The 18,913-nt window shown below is 59.5% G+C and overlaps 1 protein-coding gene across 3 annotated transcripts; it reads right to left on the bottom strand.

The window, feature by feature from the left end:
* Positions 1 to 36: 36 nt before the first annotated feature.
* Positions 37 to 18,491, bottom strand: TLR5 (toll like receptor 5). 3 transcript variants are annotated; one of them, XM_047077195.1, is made up of 8 exons: positions 18,461 to 18,491; positions 8,167 to 8,296; positions 6,283 to 6,435; positions 6,017 to 6,144; positions 5,559 to 5,682; positions 4,761 to 4,932; positions 4,315 to 4,388; positions 37 to 4,013 (listed from the first exon to the last, which is right to left on the bottom strand). In XM_047077195.1, exon 8 carries the CDS (start codon positions 3,491 to 3,493, stop codon positions 821 to 823), a length of 2,673 nt encoding a protein of 890 aa, XP_046933151.1. In that variant the 5' UTR covers positions 3,494 to 4,013; positions 4,315 to 4,388; positions 4,761 to 4,932; positions 5,559 to 5,682; positions 6,017 to 6,144; positions 6,283 to 6,435; positions 8,167 to 8,296; positions 18,461 to 18,491; the 3' UTR covers positions 37 to 820. The 3 variants fall into 3 exon arrangements, with proteins under 3 accessions (XP_046933151.1, XP_046933152.1, XP_046933153.1); XM_047077196.1 differs by lacking the exon at positions 6,283 to 6,435 and having other exon boundaries at positions 4,761 to 5,682; XM_047077197.1 differs by lacking the exons at positions 4,761 to 4,932; positions 5,559 to 5,682; positions 6,017 to 6,144; positions 6,283 to 6,435.
* Between the last annotated feature and the right edge of the window lie 422 nt (positions 18,492 to 18,913).

Here is an 18,913-nt window from a genome sequence, read left to right as displayed (position 1 = left end):
CTCTGTCTCTCTCTGTTGCAAAAATAAATGAAAACATTAAAAAAAAAATTTTTTTTTAATAAAAAAAAATAAAATCAACATGGAAAAAGACAGAATGCAAATGTCTATAGATTTCTTTTGAGGTAAAAAAATACAATCTCAAGGAAGTTTCGACTGCCAGCAAAGGTGCCCCCGAGTGTGCATCCCTGTGGCTGACAGGGCGACCAAGGAAAGGTTTGAGAAGCCTGACATCCTTGGTAGATACGAGCATGCCCACAGACGAGACACCAGGCCCAGAGAGGGCACATCAGGCACTCTGGGTCACACAGCCCGCGGGAGCAGAATCAGGACTCAGACCAGGATGTGGGCCTTGCTCTCCCTGCAGCCGCCGAACGGCTGATGAGTTGGAGGCAATAAGGCTGAGAAAGAACGTTCTCGGCCCACAGAGGTGAGACCTCGAGGGTCAGAACAGGAAGTGTGGTATGGCCCCGAGACATCTAGCAATTCTCGTCCCGGCCTCCTCGGGGTCACCCCTACCCGGAGATGAGGCGTGACCCGTACCCAGCAACGGCACTGTTCCCACAAGGGGAAGGAAACCCGCCTCTTCGTCCGTGTGCTCATTTAGTGTTGTTCTGCAGGGACGGCCTGAGTGCTGGGGAAGGGTCTCCCGGTGCCCGTCCCCCGACCGGGGCACGCCCTGTGGTCGGCACAATGGGAGAAAACAGTACTCCCCTCCATGGTGGGGTCAGGGAGACCGGGCATCGTGTTGGTACGAAAACCAACAGCCCGTCGCGTTCCTACTAGGAAAGACAAGCTACGAGAAAGGACCCCAAACGGTAGCTTAGCACAGATGCAGAGCTGTCTGTGGCTTGGGATTAGCGGATGAGGAGACGCTCGCTATGGTTTGCAGCTGAATGTCGTCGTCTCTCTTCGTTCCCTTTTCTTTCTTTAGAAGGTGCTGAGAGAGTCTATTAAGAAACCAGTCGACATCCTGGAGGTCTTCAGGCCACCTCAAATACTGCCGCTTCTGCACGAATCCCCTGAGAGACTGATGCTTCATCAGCTGGTACTGGGACAGGGACCCCACGACCACCAGGATGAGGGCACCGTCGAGGTCAGACACACAGCGGCTCTGGGCGTAACTGAAGGCTTCGAGGCACCAGCCGTCTCGGAGGAAGTGCCTGCTCACGAGACAGACCACCTTCCTGCTGCCCCACACGGCGTCCTGGATGTTGGCGATGTGGTCTTGCCCCGGGACAAAGTCTCTCTCCTCGAAGCACAGGTTGAATCTGTTTTGGTCGCTGTACTGAGCATCTAGGTGCTTGAGCAAAGCGTTTTGCACCCACTCAAAGTCCTTGTTGCTGAAGCACAGATACGCGTCGTATTTGTACACGTCAGACCCGCTGCCCTTGGCGTGGTCCGTGGACAGCAGTCTGCAGGCTGCCTTGTAGCAGAGGAAACAAAGCCCCCGGAACTTGGCGACCGTGAGGACAGCCGTGAGGAACAGAGTCACGGTAACACTGGATAAAATGAAAAGGGACAACTTCAGGGACTTTAAGACTTCCTCTTCATCACAACCCTCCATGGACACAGAGGAGAGGGAGGTCCCAGCAAGCGAGGCGGGGTACATGCAGAGGACGTCTGCATGAGACCCAAACACAGTGACGTTGGTCTGGTTGAGCCAGCGGATGAAGGGACGGAGTTCACACTCACAGATGAACTTGTTGTACGTTATGTCCACGGCACTGAGGCCCGCAAACAGATCGGGGTCAGGGGACAGGAGCTGGTTTCTGGACACGTCCAGGACTTCCAAATTCGCAGGCAAGTCGCCGGGAGAAAGAACGGTGAGCCTGTTGGAGCTGAGGCTGAGACCCCTCAGTGCGGTCAGGTCGCTAAATACTCCTGGCGGAAGGAAATTCAGGTAGTTGTTATTTAGATACAGGACCTGGAGCTGGGAGAGCCCCTTAAAAACATCCCAGCAGAAGCCGGTTTCCCAGGCCAGCTGCAACATATTTCCTCCAAGGAAAAGCTTCTCCAGGCTGAGGCTCCCCGCTGGGGCATGAGCTGGGTTGCAAGAAGAAAGGCGGTTTTGATTCAGAATGAGGATCTGGAGGTGAGGGACCCGGAGAAGGAAGTAGAGACTGTCCAGATCTTCTAGCCTGTTCTCTGACAAGTGGATGAAGTTGGCCGTAAGCCTTACGTTCGGCAAGGTCACCAGTTTATTGCTGCCCAAGAAGATAGTAGGGATGCTCGGGATGAAAGAAATGGTTTTAAGGGCATTATCGCGGAGATCCAAGGTCTGTAATGTTTTCAGGGATTTGAATGTCTGGTCCTGAATGATCCCAATGTGGTTGTTTTGAAGGTCAATATAGGCTACCTCAGGCAGTCCACGGAAATCAGAATTATAAAGCTCGCCCAGAAGGTTATGTGACATGTTGAGAACCTGCAGGCTGTCGAGTCCATAAAACGCTTCCCCTGCAATCTTGTTTATCTTGTTGTGGGCGAGGTTCAGGACCTTCAAGTGCCTGAGAGACTCAAAGAGCCGAAAGTTCAGAGAGAAGATAAAGCCGTGTGAAAGATCCAGACGTGCCACTGAGCTCCTGGCCAGGCCGGCAAATGTGCTCCGGTCAGGGTCCCGGATGTTATGGAAGCCAAACCCAGCCCCCATGATGTGGTGGGCGAGAACCAGAGAGGAGGTCTGGCTCCCATTGATGGCCCTGCTGAAGTTCCCCGTGACATCCGCGGTCCAGCCGTTGTGGGAAACATCCAGGGTTTCCAGCACCATGTCTCTGAACGGGTTCATACACTTGGCCCAGTCCATGGGGACCCTGCTGTACAAGCCATTGGTGGCGAGGCTTAAGAAGGAGAGCGTCTTCCCTTGGAGGGGCTTGAGCTCCTGTTCACATACGATGGGTATCTGGTTGAGGGAAAAATCGATAGACTTCAAGGAATTCAACTCCCGGAATGAAGGATGAAGGTGAAGGCTACGAATCTGATTTTTGGACAGGTCCAGGCGAGTCAAAGACTCCAGATTTCGGAAATAACCGTCTCTTAATACGGCGTCGGAGAGAGCACAGAAGAAGAGTCGAAGTTCAAGCAGGTGGGGCAGCCCCTGGAAAGCGTCGAGATGCAGGAAGTGCATGTGGCTCCCGCCCAGGTCCAAGACTCTAAGATTGGGCAGGTTTCGGAAGGCCTCTCTGTCAATACGCAAGGGGGTATACTGAGTCCCGAGCTCCAGCAGCCCCAGCTGCTCCAGGAGGGGAAATGAGGAGGCAGTGACAGTCTCAATGTAGTTGAAGCTTAGCAGGAGGATCTCCGTGGTGCCAGGCACCCAGGGCACCTGGGTGAGGTTGCAGAATCGGTACAAGGCTAGCCGACCGTCCGAGGAGCAGGAAGAAATCGCCAGCACAGGACTGGCCACGAGCACTACTCCGAAGACAAGGTCAAGGGGGTCTCCCATGATCCCGCGGAGAAGACGGGGAAATGAAGACACAGCCGACCGAGCTCCAGGCATGGCGCGCGGGCCCCTGGGACATGGGGGCTCCCGCACGACCTGCCTGCTGCCGAGACCCTTTGTGGGTGCGGCTGTGGGGGGGTGGGCCTACAAGGTAAGCACTATTCCAAGTCCTTCAGAAACATTCAGTCTTTGCAGTAACGGTTCATTAGTTCACGCAGTCGCTTACTCAAGGTCTGCGCAGACAGTGGGAGAAAGCCGCAGGTGGAGACACATCTGCACGACCCCTGGGCCCGTTCCCAGCCAGCCGGCTCCTCGGCCCTCCGTCCACAGCCGGGCCGCCTCAGCGCACAAGCAGGGGTACTTTATGCCACTGTCCACAAAGCATCACAGGATGGGTCTAATGCGGACGAACCGGGCGCCCCTGCCAGCCGGCCCGCAGGGCTGTGTGGATGCTCGGCGGCACAGCCGCGTCTGGCTGGTGTTCCCAGTGCGGGGCTGTGGGGTCGGAGGAAACGCGGGGGGATCGGCCCTCGGAGCCCCCGCATCTGGTGCCCGCGGCCCATTCAACGGGCTCTCACTGTAACGTCAGAAGTAAGGAGAGACTGATGCGGCTCAGGGGCCAGGAGGAGGGACAGGGAGAGGGCAGGGGAGGGGGGAAAGGGGGGGTGGGGTGGGGGGGGGAAAGGAGGGGTGGGGGGAAAGGAGGGGTGGGGGGAAAGTGGGAGGAGAGAAGAAGGGGGAGGGGGAGGGGGAAGGAGGGGGGAGGGGAGGAGGAGCGGGGGGGAGGGGAGAAGGAAGGGTGGGGGGGAGAGGAGAAGGAGGGATGGGGGAGGGGGAGAAGGAGGGGTGGGGCAGGGGGAGGGGGGAGAAGGAGGCACCTGCCGTAACCTTAGTCCGTGGCTCTGCTGGTGTTTTGCTCCATGTGGGGGCTGGTTTCCATGGAAACCCGAGGCTGTGACACACAGATTAGAGCAAATCACAAGGAGGCATCGACTCCGAGTTGACCCCAAGCATCAAAACCGGGCATTTAATAATCACTGGGAAGAAGTCGGCGATAATGTTGATCCAATCTGATCATTTTTCACCATTGCTGCCCAAGGCCTGAGGCGGCAGCCGCAAGTCCCCCGCACCTTCCAGGGTGGGTCGCCCTCCTGGCGGCCTGGGGACTCTGCTGTCCCCTCCCTGCACAGAGCCCTGGGGACGACGGCCACAAGGACTTCTGTGCTCCAGCTCTGTCTCCCCAACAACTTCCTCGACAAGTATGTGGGGAGTGTCCACTAGGTGCTGGGCACCTTTCGGGACACGGGAGAGAAGACGAACTCACAAGCCATGACTGTGCTCATGGGCTCACGTGCTGGTGCAGGGAAGCAGCGGAGGGGGGACACCCAACAAAAGAAGGAAAAACGGAGACAGGGACCGCCAGGGCTGGGTGTTGGTTGCTACTTGGACAGTGGTCAGGAAAGCCCTGTCTGTTGACATCGTGCCGGAGCAGAGGCCTGAAGGCAGGAGGGAAAAGGACAGGACCGTATGTGCGGGGGGAGGAGCAGTCAGCACCAGACCGGGTGACCGGGAGTGCCAGCACGGCGCTCCTGGCTGCCTCTCCAAACTCTTTCCAACCTCAGGGCCTTGGCACATGCTGCGTCCTGTGCAGGAACGCTTTTCTCTCTGCTCCTCACATGGACACTTCCTCAGAGAGCCTCCCCCACACTCACTATTTGCGGTAACTCCCCTGCCCCCAACTCGCTCAAACACACCTTGTTTATTCCTTGCAAGGCAACTATCATCACAAGCCCTTAATTATCTGGCGCAAACACTGGCTGACTTATCTGCCGTCTCCCTCCCTTACGAGGCCATATTCTCCATCAGCCCAGCGAGGATGGAAGGATGCCTGCTGCTAAGAAGAAGAAACGCAAAGTTGAACGAGTATCACTGCCAACAAGGGAACGACACTGGTCTGTTTGGGGAACTTGGTCTCTGCTGAGGCAGAAACCATCACCCTGGGTGAGACTTCCTGTGCGGAACAGTGGCTCCCGATGGGGAAGCTGTCTCTGCGGGAGTGTCCTGTGAGCGTGCAGGTGTCCGGGCCACAACGCGCCCCGGGAAGCAGGGAGGCCACACGCACCTGGTCCTGCACAGGCGGAGCTGCTCAGCTCCAGGGAGATGACCCGCCGGGCGTCCCTGGAGGCCGAAACCGTCTCAAAGTGACCTCAGACCCTGACTCTCTTCTGCAGGCCGACAAGTATTTCCTTTTAAAGTTTATTTATTTATTTTGAGAGAGAGAGAGAGAGAAGAGAGAGCTCAATTAGAGGAGGGGCACAGAGAGAGAGAGAGAATCCCAAGCAGGCTCTGCTCTGTCAGCACAGAGCCTGATGTGGGGCTCGATCCCACGACCCCAGGATCATGACCTGAGCCTAAATTGTTGGAGAAGCTGGAGAACACCAAAGATGGCCGATGGGGCTAAAACCAACTCCGGTCTCTGGCTTAGAGACCCTCCTCCGGGTTCTTCTTTCTTTCTTTGCTGCGGCTTGCGAAAACCCACCCCCCCCCCCCCAGATATGGAAGCTGATGACGATAAATTACCCTCCGCACTTGCATCTGGCGCTCAGATCTTTGGAGAAACGGTCTCCTCCGAGCCCGCCGGTGTTAAATAAATCTCCAATCCACCAAGATCTCTGAGTGCCGCTTGGGTTTTCCGCCAGCGTCCCAGCCTGGTCCCGTAACAAAATCAAGAGTTGGACACTTAACTGACTGAGCCACCCAGGTGCCCCCCAACAAAGTATTCTCAGCAGTGTTTCTATTCTGAATTTTCCAGACATGGGATCTGACAAATCTAGGGAAGATCGTACCCTGCTCAGTTCGCAGCTGCAAACGAGAAGTTAGTCACCATTCCGGAAAATCTCTTCCTGGTGACCTGGGTCTCCACGGGAGCCATGAAGCGTGCCATCTGGGTGGACTTCCCGGGGACAGTGCGTGTGACCCCGTTTATGTGGCCCTCATTTCTAAATGTCAAAGGTAATAAAACTTTAAGAAATGTCTGTTGAATATTTTCTTCTCTTAAGTCCAAACTTATTCCTTATAAGTGAGTGTGAGAGTCAAAATAACTCACTTTGCCTTCTAGCGTGAGGACATATTAGTTCCTCATCACTTACGTCCCCTTTCCTTTTCTCGTTATATTCCTGTCAGGGCGTTATATTGATTTCTTTAACATCGTGTTTATAGATTAGATCATACCTCTGCTTCAACTTCAAAATGGAAAAGCCGTCATTTAAACATTTGTTATACTATGGGTGCTCTTCTGGGGCCCCTGGGGGCTCACGTGGTCATGATCCCAGGGTTCGTGGGTTCAAGCCCCACGACGGGCTCTGTGCTGGCAGTGTGGAGCCTGCTTGGGACACTGTCTCTCTCTCTCTGTCCCTCCCCCTTCCCACTCTCTCTCTAAAATAAATAAAATGAAAAAAAAATTAAACAAGGATGCTTTTCTTTTTTAAAAAAAACTTTAATGTTTTTGTTTTTAATTTTTTTTTTTTTCTTTTCAACGTTTATTTAGTTTTGGGACAGAGAGAGACAGAGCATGAACGGGGGAGGGGCAGAGAGAGAGGGAGACACAGAATCGGAAACAGACTCCAGGCTCTGAGCCATCAGCCCAGAGCCCGACGCGGGGCTCGAACTCACGGACCGCGAGATCGTGACCTGGCTGAAGTCGGACGCTTAACCGACTGCGCCACCCAGGCGCCCCTAAAATCTATTCTTGAGAGAGAGAGGGGAGAGAGAGAGAGAGAGAGATCGTGTGCACAAGCAGGGGAGGGGCAGAGAGAGAGGGAGACACAGAATCCCAAGCAGGCTCCAGGCTCCGAGGTGTCAGCAGAGACCGACGTGGGGCTCGAACCCAAGAACTGTGAGATCATGACCTGAGCCGAAGTCGGACATGTAACCGACGGAGCCCCCCAGGCGCCCCACAAGGATGCTTTTCTAAGCACTGTGGCCATAGCCTCTTCTCCCCACGTTCACCACAAGCTCTGAGATGATTAAAGCCAGATATTCTTTGAATCCTATTTTTTCCACCCACATAGCGAGCGGTTGCCCCCCCCACCCCCTTTCCCTGATGATCAGACTGGTGCACGCGGTGGGGAGGCCCTTGTCCTGGAAGATGGGACAGATGCAGGGGAGAATTATCAGAAAGAAAACAAAACGGTGGGGGCACATGTGGGCATCAGGCTCCTGGGAAGCCCCAGAGGGGAGTCCCAGCCCCGCCCACCTCGAAAGGGACAGCTCAGCAACAACGCTGTCCCTGCCACCCTGCGGCTGACACAACCAGCCGGCACCTGCACGGACGGGACGAGAGGCCATCCCTGCAGGGCCCAAACTCTGAGCCCTGGGTTCACCCCGGGCCCACACAGACGCTGGGGGAAGGAGGTCTGTTGTTCTCAGGCAGCAGATTCTCAGATGTGCTTCAGGAGGAGAGCCGAGGGCGGGGGGAGACACATGGTAGGGGGACGACCGCACTCTGGGTTTTCCGTGACCTTCTTCCCATCTCCCAGCGGGAGGGGACAGGGACAGACGAGGCCCAGCCTCCCTGGCCAGATGCACACCACACTCTACAGTCGTTCTTAAATGTCTTGAGGTCACAGACCGACCCCTCTGAGACTCCGATAGCTCTGGTTCCTTGCCCTCCAAAAACGCACGTACGCATCACAAACCCAATTTTGCACCATTTCAGAGGGTTCACTGACCTTCCAAAATCCGCTCCTTCCAACCCGCGGCTTCACAGACAGCCCGGCACGCTCCGTATCCCGGGACGCAGCTCAGAGCGCGAAGGGCCTGACGGCAAATACTTTAAGCTTTGCAGTCCAACCTCTTGTTCTAGAACAGAAGAGAAACTCTGGTTCACAAGTGAGGATTTGAGGGGACTGTAAGATACACGCGTGCCGATACGGAACCACCGTATTTGCCGGGAAGATGCCACCTGGTCCCCAAGCTGCTGGTTTATTCAACCATCAGAATGATTTCTCCTCTTACGTAACAGACAGAAATCCCTGCAGAGGTGCGTAGCTCAGAACAGCGGAGCTGAGCTTTCTAGTTTCACTTTTGTCTTTTTGCAGACAACCCCTCACCGCCCCGCGGTGTACCCGCCGGACCCGGCCGCTCGACCCTGGATTTGCAGCAACGGGTGACAGAGGAGATGACAGAGGCAGTGCGGGGGGCCAGGGCCCCTGGACGAACAGAATTTACGCAAAATTATCCGGGCTCATGTGGCATGACCAAGATACCATGCAGACCGGCTTTCCTACGACGTACAGCAAGGCAGGACTGAAGCGGACCTCCGAGCGGGGGGGCGCCGGGACAGCGAGCCGAGAGCCGTCAGGAAGACACCACGGGGCGCGTCCGGAACGGGAGCCGGGAGGCCACGCGGGGTGAAGAAAACGTGAACCCGCACTGGTGTCGGGCAGCGGGTGGAGCCTCGAGAACCAGGCTGTGAAGCTGCTTCAGACCCGATCCAACCTCAGAACCTGGAGACCATCCGCCGTCCTGGACCCACAGCCCCTCCCACCCCGTCCACCGTCCTGGACCCACAGACCCTCCCCCCCCGCACCCCCCCCAGTCCCACTGTCCTGGACCCACAGCCCCTCCCACCCCGTCCACCATCCTGGACCCACAGCCCCTCCCCCGTCCACCGTCCTGGACCCACAGCCCCCTCCCCCCGTCCACCGTCCTGGACCCACAGCCCCTCCCCCGTCCACCGTCCTGGACCCACAGCCCCTCCCCCGTCCACCGTCCTGGACCCACAGCCCCTCCCACCCCGTCCACCATCCTGGACCTATAGGCCCCTCCTCCAACCACCGTCCTGGACCCACAGACCCTCCCCCCCCGCACCCCCCCCAGTCCACTGTCCTGGACCCACAGCCCCTCCCACCCCATCCACCATACTGGACCCTTAGGCCCCTCCCCCCAACCGTCGTCCTGGACCCACAGCCCCCTCCCCCCCCGTCCACAGCCCCTCCCCCCGCCCACCGTCCTGGACCCACAGCCCCTCCCCCGTCCACCGTCCTGGACCCACAGCCCCCCCGCCCCCGCCCCCCCCCCTCCCACCCCGTCCACCATCCTGGACCTATAGGCCCCTCCTCCAACCATCGTCCTGGACCCACAGCCCCTCCCCCTGCCCACAGCCCCTCCGCCCCCGCCCCCCCTCCCCCCCCCCCCCCGTCCACCGTCCTGGACCTATAGGCCCCTCCCCCAAACGATCGTCCTGGACCCACAGCCCCTCCCCCCAGTCCACCTTCTTGGACCCACAGCCCCCTCCCCCCGTTTACAGCCCCCTCCCCCCCCTCTCCCCGCCTCAGTCCACCATCCTGGGCCCACAGCCCCTCCCCCCGTCCACCGTCCTGGACCTATAGGCCCCTCCCCCCAACCATGGTCCTGGACCCACAGCCCCCTATCCCCGTCCACAGCCCCTCCCCCCCCAGTCCACCATCCTGGACCCACAGCCCCTCCCCCCCGCACCCCCCCCCAGTCCACCGTCCTGGACCCACAGCCCCTCCCACCCCGTCCACCATCCTGGACCTATAGGCCCCTCCTCCAACCATCGTCCTGGACCCACAGCCCCTCCCCCCCACACCCCCCCAGTCCACCATCCTGGACCCACAGCCCCTCCCCCCCCAGTCCACCATCCTGGACCCACAGCCCCCTCCCCCCGCCTACCATCCTGGACCTATAGGCCTCTCCCCCCAACCATCGTCCTCACACCCCCCCCCCTCACACACACACACCCCCCTCCCCCATCCCCCCCAGTCCACCATCTTGGACCCACAGCCCCTCCCCCCCAGTCCACCGTCCCTGTACCTATAGGCCCCTCCCCCCAACCATGGTCCTGGACCCACAGCCCCCTATCCCCGTCCACAGCCCCTCCCCCCCAGTCCACCATCCTAGACCCACAGCCCCCTCCCCCCCCGTTTACAGCCCCTCCCCCCCTCCCCGCCTCAGTCCACCATCCTGGACCCACAGCCCCCTCCCCCCATCCACAGCCCCTCCCCCCCCAGTCCACCATCCTGGACCCACAGCCCCCTCCCCCTGCCCACAGCCCCTCCCCCCCGTCCCCCCCAGTCCACTGTCCTGGACCCACAGCCCCCCGCCCTCCCCCTCCACTGTCCTGGACCCACAGCCCCTCCCACCCCCGTCCACCATCCTGGACCTATAGGCCCCTCCTCCAACCATCGTCCTGGACCCACAGCCCCTCCCCCTGCCCACAGCCCCTCCCCCCCCGTCCCCCCCAGTCCACCGTCCTGGACCCACAGCCCCTCCCACCCCGTCCACCATCCTAGACCCACAGCCCCCCTCCCCCCCCGTTTACAGCCCCTCCCCCCCTCTCCCCGCCTCAGTCCACCATCCTGGACCCACAGCCCCCTCCCCCCGTCCACAGCCCCCCCCCCCCCCCCAGTCCACCATCCTGGACCCACAGCCCCCTCCCCCCGCCTACCATCCTGGACCTATAGGCCCCTCCCCCCCAACCATCGTCCTCACACACCCCCTTCACACACACCCCCCCTCCCCCATCCCCCCCAGTCCACCATCCTGGACCCACAGCCCCTCCCCCCGAGTCCACCGTCCTGGACCTATAGGCCCCTACCCCCAACCATCGTCCTGGACCCACAGCCCCCTCACACACACACAGCCCCTCCCCCCCCTCCATCTTCCTGGACTCACAGCCCCCTCCCCCCGTCCACAGCCCCTCCCCCCCCCATCCACCCTCCTGGACCCACAGACCCCCACCCGGTGTGACCTCAACGCAGTTGGTGGCCAATTCTACAAGGTTCACCCCAGGGCACTGCCCCCCTGCCGGTCATGTCCCCCCTGCCCCTGCCCACTGACCTCCCAGCCAGTCCCCCACAGACACATGCACCCCTCATCCAGCTACCCCAGGAGCCCGAAAGCACACCTCTGATCAGAAGCCTTCACTGGCTCCTTCTGCCCACGAAGGGAACAGGACTTCTGGGCCGTCCACTGTAGACTGTAGTCTACCCTGGAATGGCTGACCTTCTCCCTTGACAGAGGGGATCCCAAGCCAACCCCCCCTCCCGACCGCACCTGCAGTCTGGGCCTGTGCTCCAGAGGGAGGCCACCTGCTCAGAACTTGGTCTTCACCCAATTTGCCTCCTTAGGCTGGACCCCAGGGGGTGGGATGCTTCTGTCTGCATATCCAGCTCGCCCTTCAGAGGCCACCTCGGAGGCCAGCAGTCCTCATACCCCCGGGGCACATTTTATCTCACCCTGATATTCTGTCCACACCTCCCAGACAGCGTTTTTATTAAACACCTTCCCCCTAGACTGCACGTCTCTTGAGGGCGGAGACCCTGTTTTTATTTGTGCAGTATCCCTGAGGTAGCACAGTTTAACACCCCAGTAATATTATCTCCACTGATATTCCGAAGGCTTATTTTCATCAGACTCACCTCCTAGTTCTAACACGGGGAGCTCCTAACACGTCCTTATTCTGGGGGCACAGACCCCCACTCCCCGGCTGGCCCAGGGCTCCCGTTCCTGAGACTCTAGGAAATTCATCACAATGACGAAGGTGGTCAGTGTTGATTTGGTGAGTCAAGATAAAGGGCTTTTGTTTTCTTAAAGGAGAAAAGCTAATTAAGGGGGAGAAACAGAAACTGTGATGCACATGTTTTTCTATGCCATATGGCAGTTTTCTTTGCAGAAGAATTTGAAGCTTTAGGTGTGTGTCTTACTGAGCAGAATTTCAACTAGAAAAGATCGAGACCATTTTGCAAATCAAGGCACGTGGGCCATCAGAGCCGCCGGGTCTTGAGAAGTCTAGGCCCAGCCTCTGGTTCAGAGGCCCAGTGTCTGGGCCAGTCAGATGGGGAGCTTTCTTCCTTGGGGCTCCGGAGAGGGAAAGTCCACACTTTCACGATCCGGCGCATTTTTCTTCAAATCGCTGTGGGGAGGGAGTGTCTCCCCGGACCTAAGTTCCTTTTCACGGGACTTTGCCATGGTCACTCGGTGACGAAGGCTTCAGCCCAGGGTTGAGGACCAGCACTGTCTGCTCTACGGCAGATGGCCAGGTTCGCCATCAGAGTTTGACCTTCGGAGCAGCTCGCTGGCTAAATGAGGCCCGAGTCAGGGGACACTGGCTAGGAATCGTTAGGTCTCAGATTTAGGATGAGGGGTCCTACAGGCGGAGGAAGTGCTCAGGGTCGCGCACCCCTCCAGCTGGGCGCTAGGACTTGAATCCAGCTGCAGACTTAGTCGTCATTCTGATCTTTTCCAAAAACTCAGAATGGAGTATCCTGCACACGGCCCAGCCCCTCGGAGGCATCCGGGACCACCTGCGGGTGCCGCTAAAACGCAATCTGGTCAGCAGGCGGCCGGGGACCTGACACTCTGGCTCTCCACAAGCCTCCAGGTGACCCTCACAGCTGAGCGGCAAGGCCCCGAGACCCGCCATCTGTCCACACTCACTGCTCAGGCTGCCCGGTCTCCTGGGATGAAGGTCGGGTAGGTGCTGCCCGGTCACTTCTGGGAAGGGGCCACGTTAATACGCTCACCCCAACTCTTCTCGACCCTGGCGGGTGAAGCACCAGATGGTTGCCAACGGGGATCAGCTGAGGGCCCCGAGGCCGGGGCTGGACACGACACGTGGGTTCCCTCACTGCGCAGCTGAGGACACAGGCGCGAGGGCCTTCCCGGTTCCAGGGCAGGCGCTTCTGCCGCCGACCGGCAGGGGGCGGCCGAGGGCGGGTCGGGACGCGGCCGCGGGGTGAGCGCAGGGCCCGGGGTGAGGGCTCGCCAGGGCCGCCGCTGGCATCATCCACCCCCCTCCCCGATGCTCTGCTCGCTCTGAGCTCTGCATCTGTTTTGCCCCGCACACCATTTTGTTTGGGGGGGTGGGGGAGGGTGGGATGAAAATGAGGACTAAGTCTGCAGCTGAATTCGAGTCCTCGTTCCCAGTTGAACGGATGACCAGCCTCTCTGAGCACCAGTGGGGCCGTCTACACACACACAAGGGGGGACACTCCGGTGCCTGATCCAGAGTAATCGGTTCCTCACACGCCACCCTCTGATGGTTCTTGTTGCTTAAGGACACAGACATCGTTAGTCCAAGAGCACCTCTCCAGAGATGCACTCCCTTTAGGAGCCACCAAAGGGGAACACTGAGAGGGACAGGGGATTTCCCAGCAGGTGCGGCCTCAGGAGTTTCCCTTTTCAGCACTCCTGGAAGTTAGGGAAAATCTTGCCGGATTGCCCTTAATATCTTCCGGTGGTGGTCCCCCCCCCCCCCCCGCCCCCGACCACACCAGCATCCAGAGGAACTGATATTCTGAAGAAGCCAGTGTGTCAAAAACCCAACAGAATGGTTTCTCTTCTGTTTATTATAAATTCTTTCCCACCGTTTTAAAACATCTGGAAAAAAAATAATTTCACTTGGGTGATGATCAAAGACTAACAACACGCACCACACGCTTAAAATCCTCCAGAAAAGGGAGCTCTCCACGGACTGAATATCTCTACCTGATTTCAGCTTCAGGCGGCACCAATACTCTCAGAAAATTAACCTCGAGGCTCTGACAGCCTCCCCGACCGCACCTCGGCCAAGCCTGCGAGCTGATGGCCCGGAGAGAGGGGCAACAGCCAGGTGCCAGAGCCCCGAGCCCCCGAGCCCCCGAAGAGCCCGCCTTTGCCTCTCCAGAAAGTTATGACAACCTGGATTGTGATGTAAATGGAGCAGTGGGGGGCGGCGGAGGCCCAGTGAAGAAAATCCTTATTAAACTATGGACACGATGGAAATGAGAAGAGAGATTACAAGCACCAGAGAACCATCCCGGGGAGGGCTGTACTCTGGGCTGAGCTAAGGAAAGCAAAAAGAGAAACCCCCCTTGGCTGATGAAACCAAGCCCACTCGGCAGCAGCCCGGCAGAGCCGCCCTGGGTGGGAGGTGAGGGAGGGAGTCAGGCTGGGAGGGGGGAGTCCTGCGTCTCCCAGGGGTGGAGGAGGAAGAGTTTACTCGTGGCACCAGGGACTTGGGAGCGGGGGCGGCCGGGGCTGCAAGCACATGTTCCTGCCTCGTGCAGACAACCGGGGACTGGGCCCCAGGGAGGTTCCTGAGGGTGGAAACCGCCCTGGGCCAGCAGCCCCACACCCCTGCTCCATCCTGGGTGGGGCGCCGGGGCCAGAGGCCAACTTGCTGTGGGCGGGAACGTCCAAGACCAGGGCCAAAGCCCCGGGCTGGGAGAAGGGAATCCTGGGGCCACCGTGGGGGCATCCTTGATGAGCTGAATTCCCCTGGTCCCGTTTCTGAATGTGCACATGTGAGTGTGACCTGGCGGCCAGGTACGTGGCCAGACCGTACCCGGAAATAGCTTGCTTCGGTTTCCCAAACAGGAATCAGATCTCTTATGAAACAGACACAATCTCTTCACGGGGCCACTCTTCCCCGACGGCCAAATTCCTCAGGAAGTACAAGGGGCGCCCGCTGCCTGGGCTCAGTTGGCCCCGTGGCCTCCTTCCGGGGCCCCGTCCTGAGCTCCCCTCCTCACCTGTTCTAATCTGAATCTCCCCGTTTTCTCTTGTAGCACCGACAGCTTTGCTCCTATAGACATAGAAGCTCCTGAAATGCCTCCTCCCTCGTCCTCTTGTTTTCCCCCTGGCCTTTGCCTTCCCCCACCCCTGGCTTGCAGGTCACGTTTCACGAGTTGGACTGTCCCCACCACTCGTGCCCCCAGGATCTCTCTCCAGCCCTGAGAGAGGGAGAAGCACGGACGTGGGCGTCTCCTGGGGCCAGGGCCCCCCTCTCCTGACACCTGCCCGGCGGGTGGTGAGCCAGCCTTCTGGGAGACTCTCTTCCTGGGACTGAGCACCAAGTCCCAGCTCCTCTTTCCCAGATGTCTCTAGAGTTGTCCCTCCTTTTTTTTTTTTTTTAATTTTTTTTTTTAACGTTTTATTCATTCTTGAGACAGAGCACGAACGGGGGAGGGGCAGAGAGAGAGGGAGACACAGAATCGGAAGCAGGCTCCAGGCTCTGAGCGGTCAGCCCAGAGCCTGACGCGGGGCTCGAACTCACGGACCGCGAGATCGTGACCTGGCCGAAGTCGGACGCTTAACCGACTGAGCCACCCAGGCGCCCCGAGTTGTCCCTCCTTTTACATTCCCACCGCCCTGGTCAGTCTTCTGTCTGGCACATGCTTCCTGGGCACGGTCTCCCAGGGAAGGTGTTAGCCGCTGGGGCTTCATCAAGACAAACCCAATCTCTGCCTTCAGGGAGCTAACGTCCGAGCCTGAAGGCAGCCACGGAGGGCGGGGGCGTGATGTCGTTACAGGACCATGCGTGGTGCCTCGGGGCAGAGGAGGACGCACCCCAGCCCGAGGGCACCTCTAACTAGGGGTATAGACGCTGCCACCTAAGTCACAGGAGCGGTGAACCGTGGTGGGGGGGGGCAGTCCCGGCAGAGGCACCCCGGCACCGTGTTCAAGAGAGAGGAGGGAGCCCGGGCCTGGAGCCCCCGCAGGTGGAGTGACTCAGAAGGTCCAAGTGTGAGCCTGTGGGCGCTGGTGGGGGCGAGGATGGAGAGGGTATTCTGCAGCCAAGGACGCGCCTGCCATCCCGGGGGCAGAGAGGGCTGCCGAGGGTCTTGAGGACTGCCACCATCTAACACTAGCCCCTCAAGGCCGCTGGGCTTTGGCTCCACCGATGTATCCAGTCTCAGGTTCCCAGTAATAACGCTTAGCCCACACCTTCCGCACCAGGTGGGTGAGGTGCTTCCTGTGCCCTGTATGTGCAACCAAGGATCATGTGCCAAATGCCTGCTAGGTGCCAGACACTGGCGCTGGCTCAGAGGGTCCCCAGCGAGTCGGACAAAGACCCCTCCCCCCAATGGGCACTGCAGGGGACAAGAGCTCCGACGGAGGAGGGGGCAAGAAGCGTGCAAGGAGCAACGGAGGGCAGATGACGGGCTCTCCAACTCGCCCTTGAGGAAGCCATCAGAAGAGGGGCCTTTTGAGATGCTTCTTAAAAGATGTAGAGGACTCCCCAACAGGGCATTCTGGGCAGGAGAGCGAGTGTAAGGAGAGCGAGGCGTGCAAAATAGGCTCAGTAAGAACCTTCTGGAAGGTCAGTGTGTCGGGGAGGTCAGTGTGTCAGGGAGCATGAAGAGAGTGGCCAGAGCTGGAGAGGGAGGTGGGGGGTTGTGGGGAAATAGGTTTTACTCACACAAATGGGTTAGAAAAAAGCTTCGGGCAGAACGCCACCCCTGCGGGGCGAAAGCGCCTGACGTTAGCTGGCGGGATATTGTACTGGGACTGTGAGAAACGTTATTTCACCTGCAGGAAATTACTTTCCTTCTGGAGCCAATGTACTATTGTACTTTGATCACAAAATCCACTCACCTCCCCCCCCCCAGACCCTTTGCTTCTTATACACACAAGTTAATGATTACTGTCTGATTGTTCTCTCCACGTTCGTGCGTGTAAGATCTTCTTTTCTCCACACTCACCCTGTGTGTAAGATCTTGAAAGCCCAATAAATGCGGAGAGGAAGCCCCTGTTCGGGGCTCTTGTCTCCTCCCGGACGTTAGCCTCTCGTATTCAACTCTGCATCTGCTCTCTTGCTGGACAAGCGAGAACTCCAGAGTCAAAGTCTGCGACAGGGGGTCTGGATCACAGCTGGTGGGCAGTGAGCGCCATTACGGATTCTAAGTCTTAGTGTTACCCTCGGACCTCCTTCCACCTGCCTGTCCCAGTCTCCAGCTGCCGTTTCTAAATCCAGAGGACGACCGGTGACTCCGCAAAGCCCCGTCTTTACCAGCCCACGCTGGCTGTCACCTTTGAACTAGCAGGTGATAGCACAGGACTTCACACTTAACTGCTCTCGCTGCCCAGATGCTGGTTTTGTCTTTCCACCTGAACCTGGGAGCCTCTGAGGGGCAGGGACAATGCCTCACACGAGCAGGTCCCACAGAGCAGAGCCCACAGGGGTTGGGATGCAAAGCCAGCAGTGGGAATCACCCTAACAGGAGGCCGTACGGAAGTCTGGATCTGAGGGCTCCATTCTTGCCCACAAAACTAAGAGTGAAACACACATCCGGGCCCAGTCACTGCACATCCCGGGGTTTTGTGCTGAGTCTGTGAGCAAGCAGAAGCACCCCAATAGGCCTATTCTGATTTCAACAGTCAGCAAACTGGCAGGCAAACCGACAAAGGAGGTCTCTGTGAGGCGGGACACAACTTCCCGAGAAGTCTCCCGAGAAGACAAAGCCAAAAACGAGCAGGGTCAGTTTTGCGTTCAGAACATGCAATCAGTTTCTGCTTCTCTCAGAGCTGAGCCGCCAAGTGGGGGACCCAGCGACACCACTTAGGGTGGAAGGACCACTGAGGGTGACGTCCCCAGGGCACTGTGAAACAAGCGAGTGACCCTGTAGACACCACCGGACCTCCACACAGGGCGTCCTATGGATTATTGCGTCCTTGCCCAGGAACAGTGTCCAGGGTGCCGTTCACGGGTCACCTGGCGCGGGGCAGGTGCGCCCAGAGCTGACCCACGGGAAGGAGCAAGCCCCTCGCCATGGTCCCGGCAGCCTGGCTTCCTGCGGCCGCGCACCCCTCACCCCGAGATGAGCCACACCGCCCTGCGAGGCTGTGCCGGCGGCGGTTTTCCAGGCGCCCTGCCTCTGCGTCCGCGTCTTCACAGGCGGATTGTTTACGACGTGAAGGCCGGCGGTGTAAACCGTGCCGCCTCGCCGGGTGCGCCGGGTGCCGGGGTTCGGGGGGGCCCCTTTCCCAGGGCCGGGAGGCCACCTGCCCCCTCCCAGGTGGGGACGAAAGCGAAAGTGAGAAAGCGACAGCTCTCCAAAGGTGGGGGCGCCCCGGCTTCCCCGTGTCCCGCCCCCAGGGCACCAGCCGGCCACGCGCCCAGTCCCCGTCCAGGGAGCAGAGCCGGAAGCCGCCCGGGACGCCCCCGGGGGGTGGGCGCCCGACCGCGCCAGCAGCCCGGGGTGGGACAGGGGTCCTCGTCCGCGGCGGGGCGCTTACCTCCGGGAAGGGTTCGCCGAGCCGCCCGCAGCTCCGCGCGCTTCTCTGCCCGCTCCTCCGCCCGGGTCCCGCCCCTCCCAGTGCCCCGCCCACATGCCCCGCCCACATGCCCCCGCCCCGCGATGCCCCCGCCCGCATGCTCCGCCTTCCACCCTCCCCGCCTGGCCCCTCCCGGGCCCCTCCCACCTGCCAGATCAAGCCCCGCCCACGTGTCCAGGGCAGGCCCCGCCCCACTCGCACGCCCCGCCCTCCACCCACGCACCGCCCACCTGCCCAGCCTCTCTCCGTCCGGGCCCCGCCCACCTGCCTGCCTGACGCTGCCCCCGCCGGTCCTCGTTCACAGAACAGGCCCCGCCCACCTTCTAGCCCCGCCCCCGGCAGGCCCCGCCCCGAGGCTCGGGTCATCTCTTTAAGCTCTGTGACCAGTGGTACCACCTCCTGTTCCAACCTCGG

Source organism: Lynx rufus, unplaced genomic scaffold, assembly GCF_022079265.1.
Source record: "Lynx rufus isolate CCGP_SWC_20201006 ecotype Redwood Valley unplaced genomic scaffold, mLynRuf1.p SCAF_15, whole genome shotgun sequence".
In the NCBI taxonomy this organism is placed as follows: Eukaryota; Metazoa; Chordata; class Mammalia; order Carnivora; family Felidae; genus Lynx; species Lynx rufus.
Note: the sequence above shows the minus strand (reverse complement) of the source record. Positions and strands in the feature narration are given on the sequence as shown.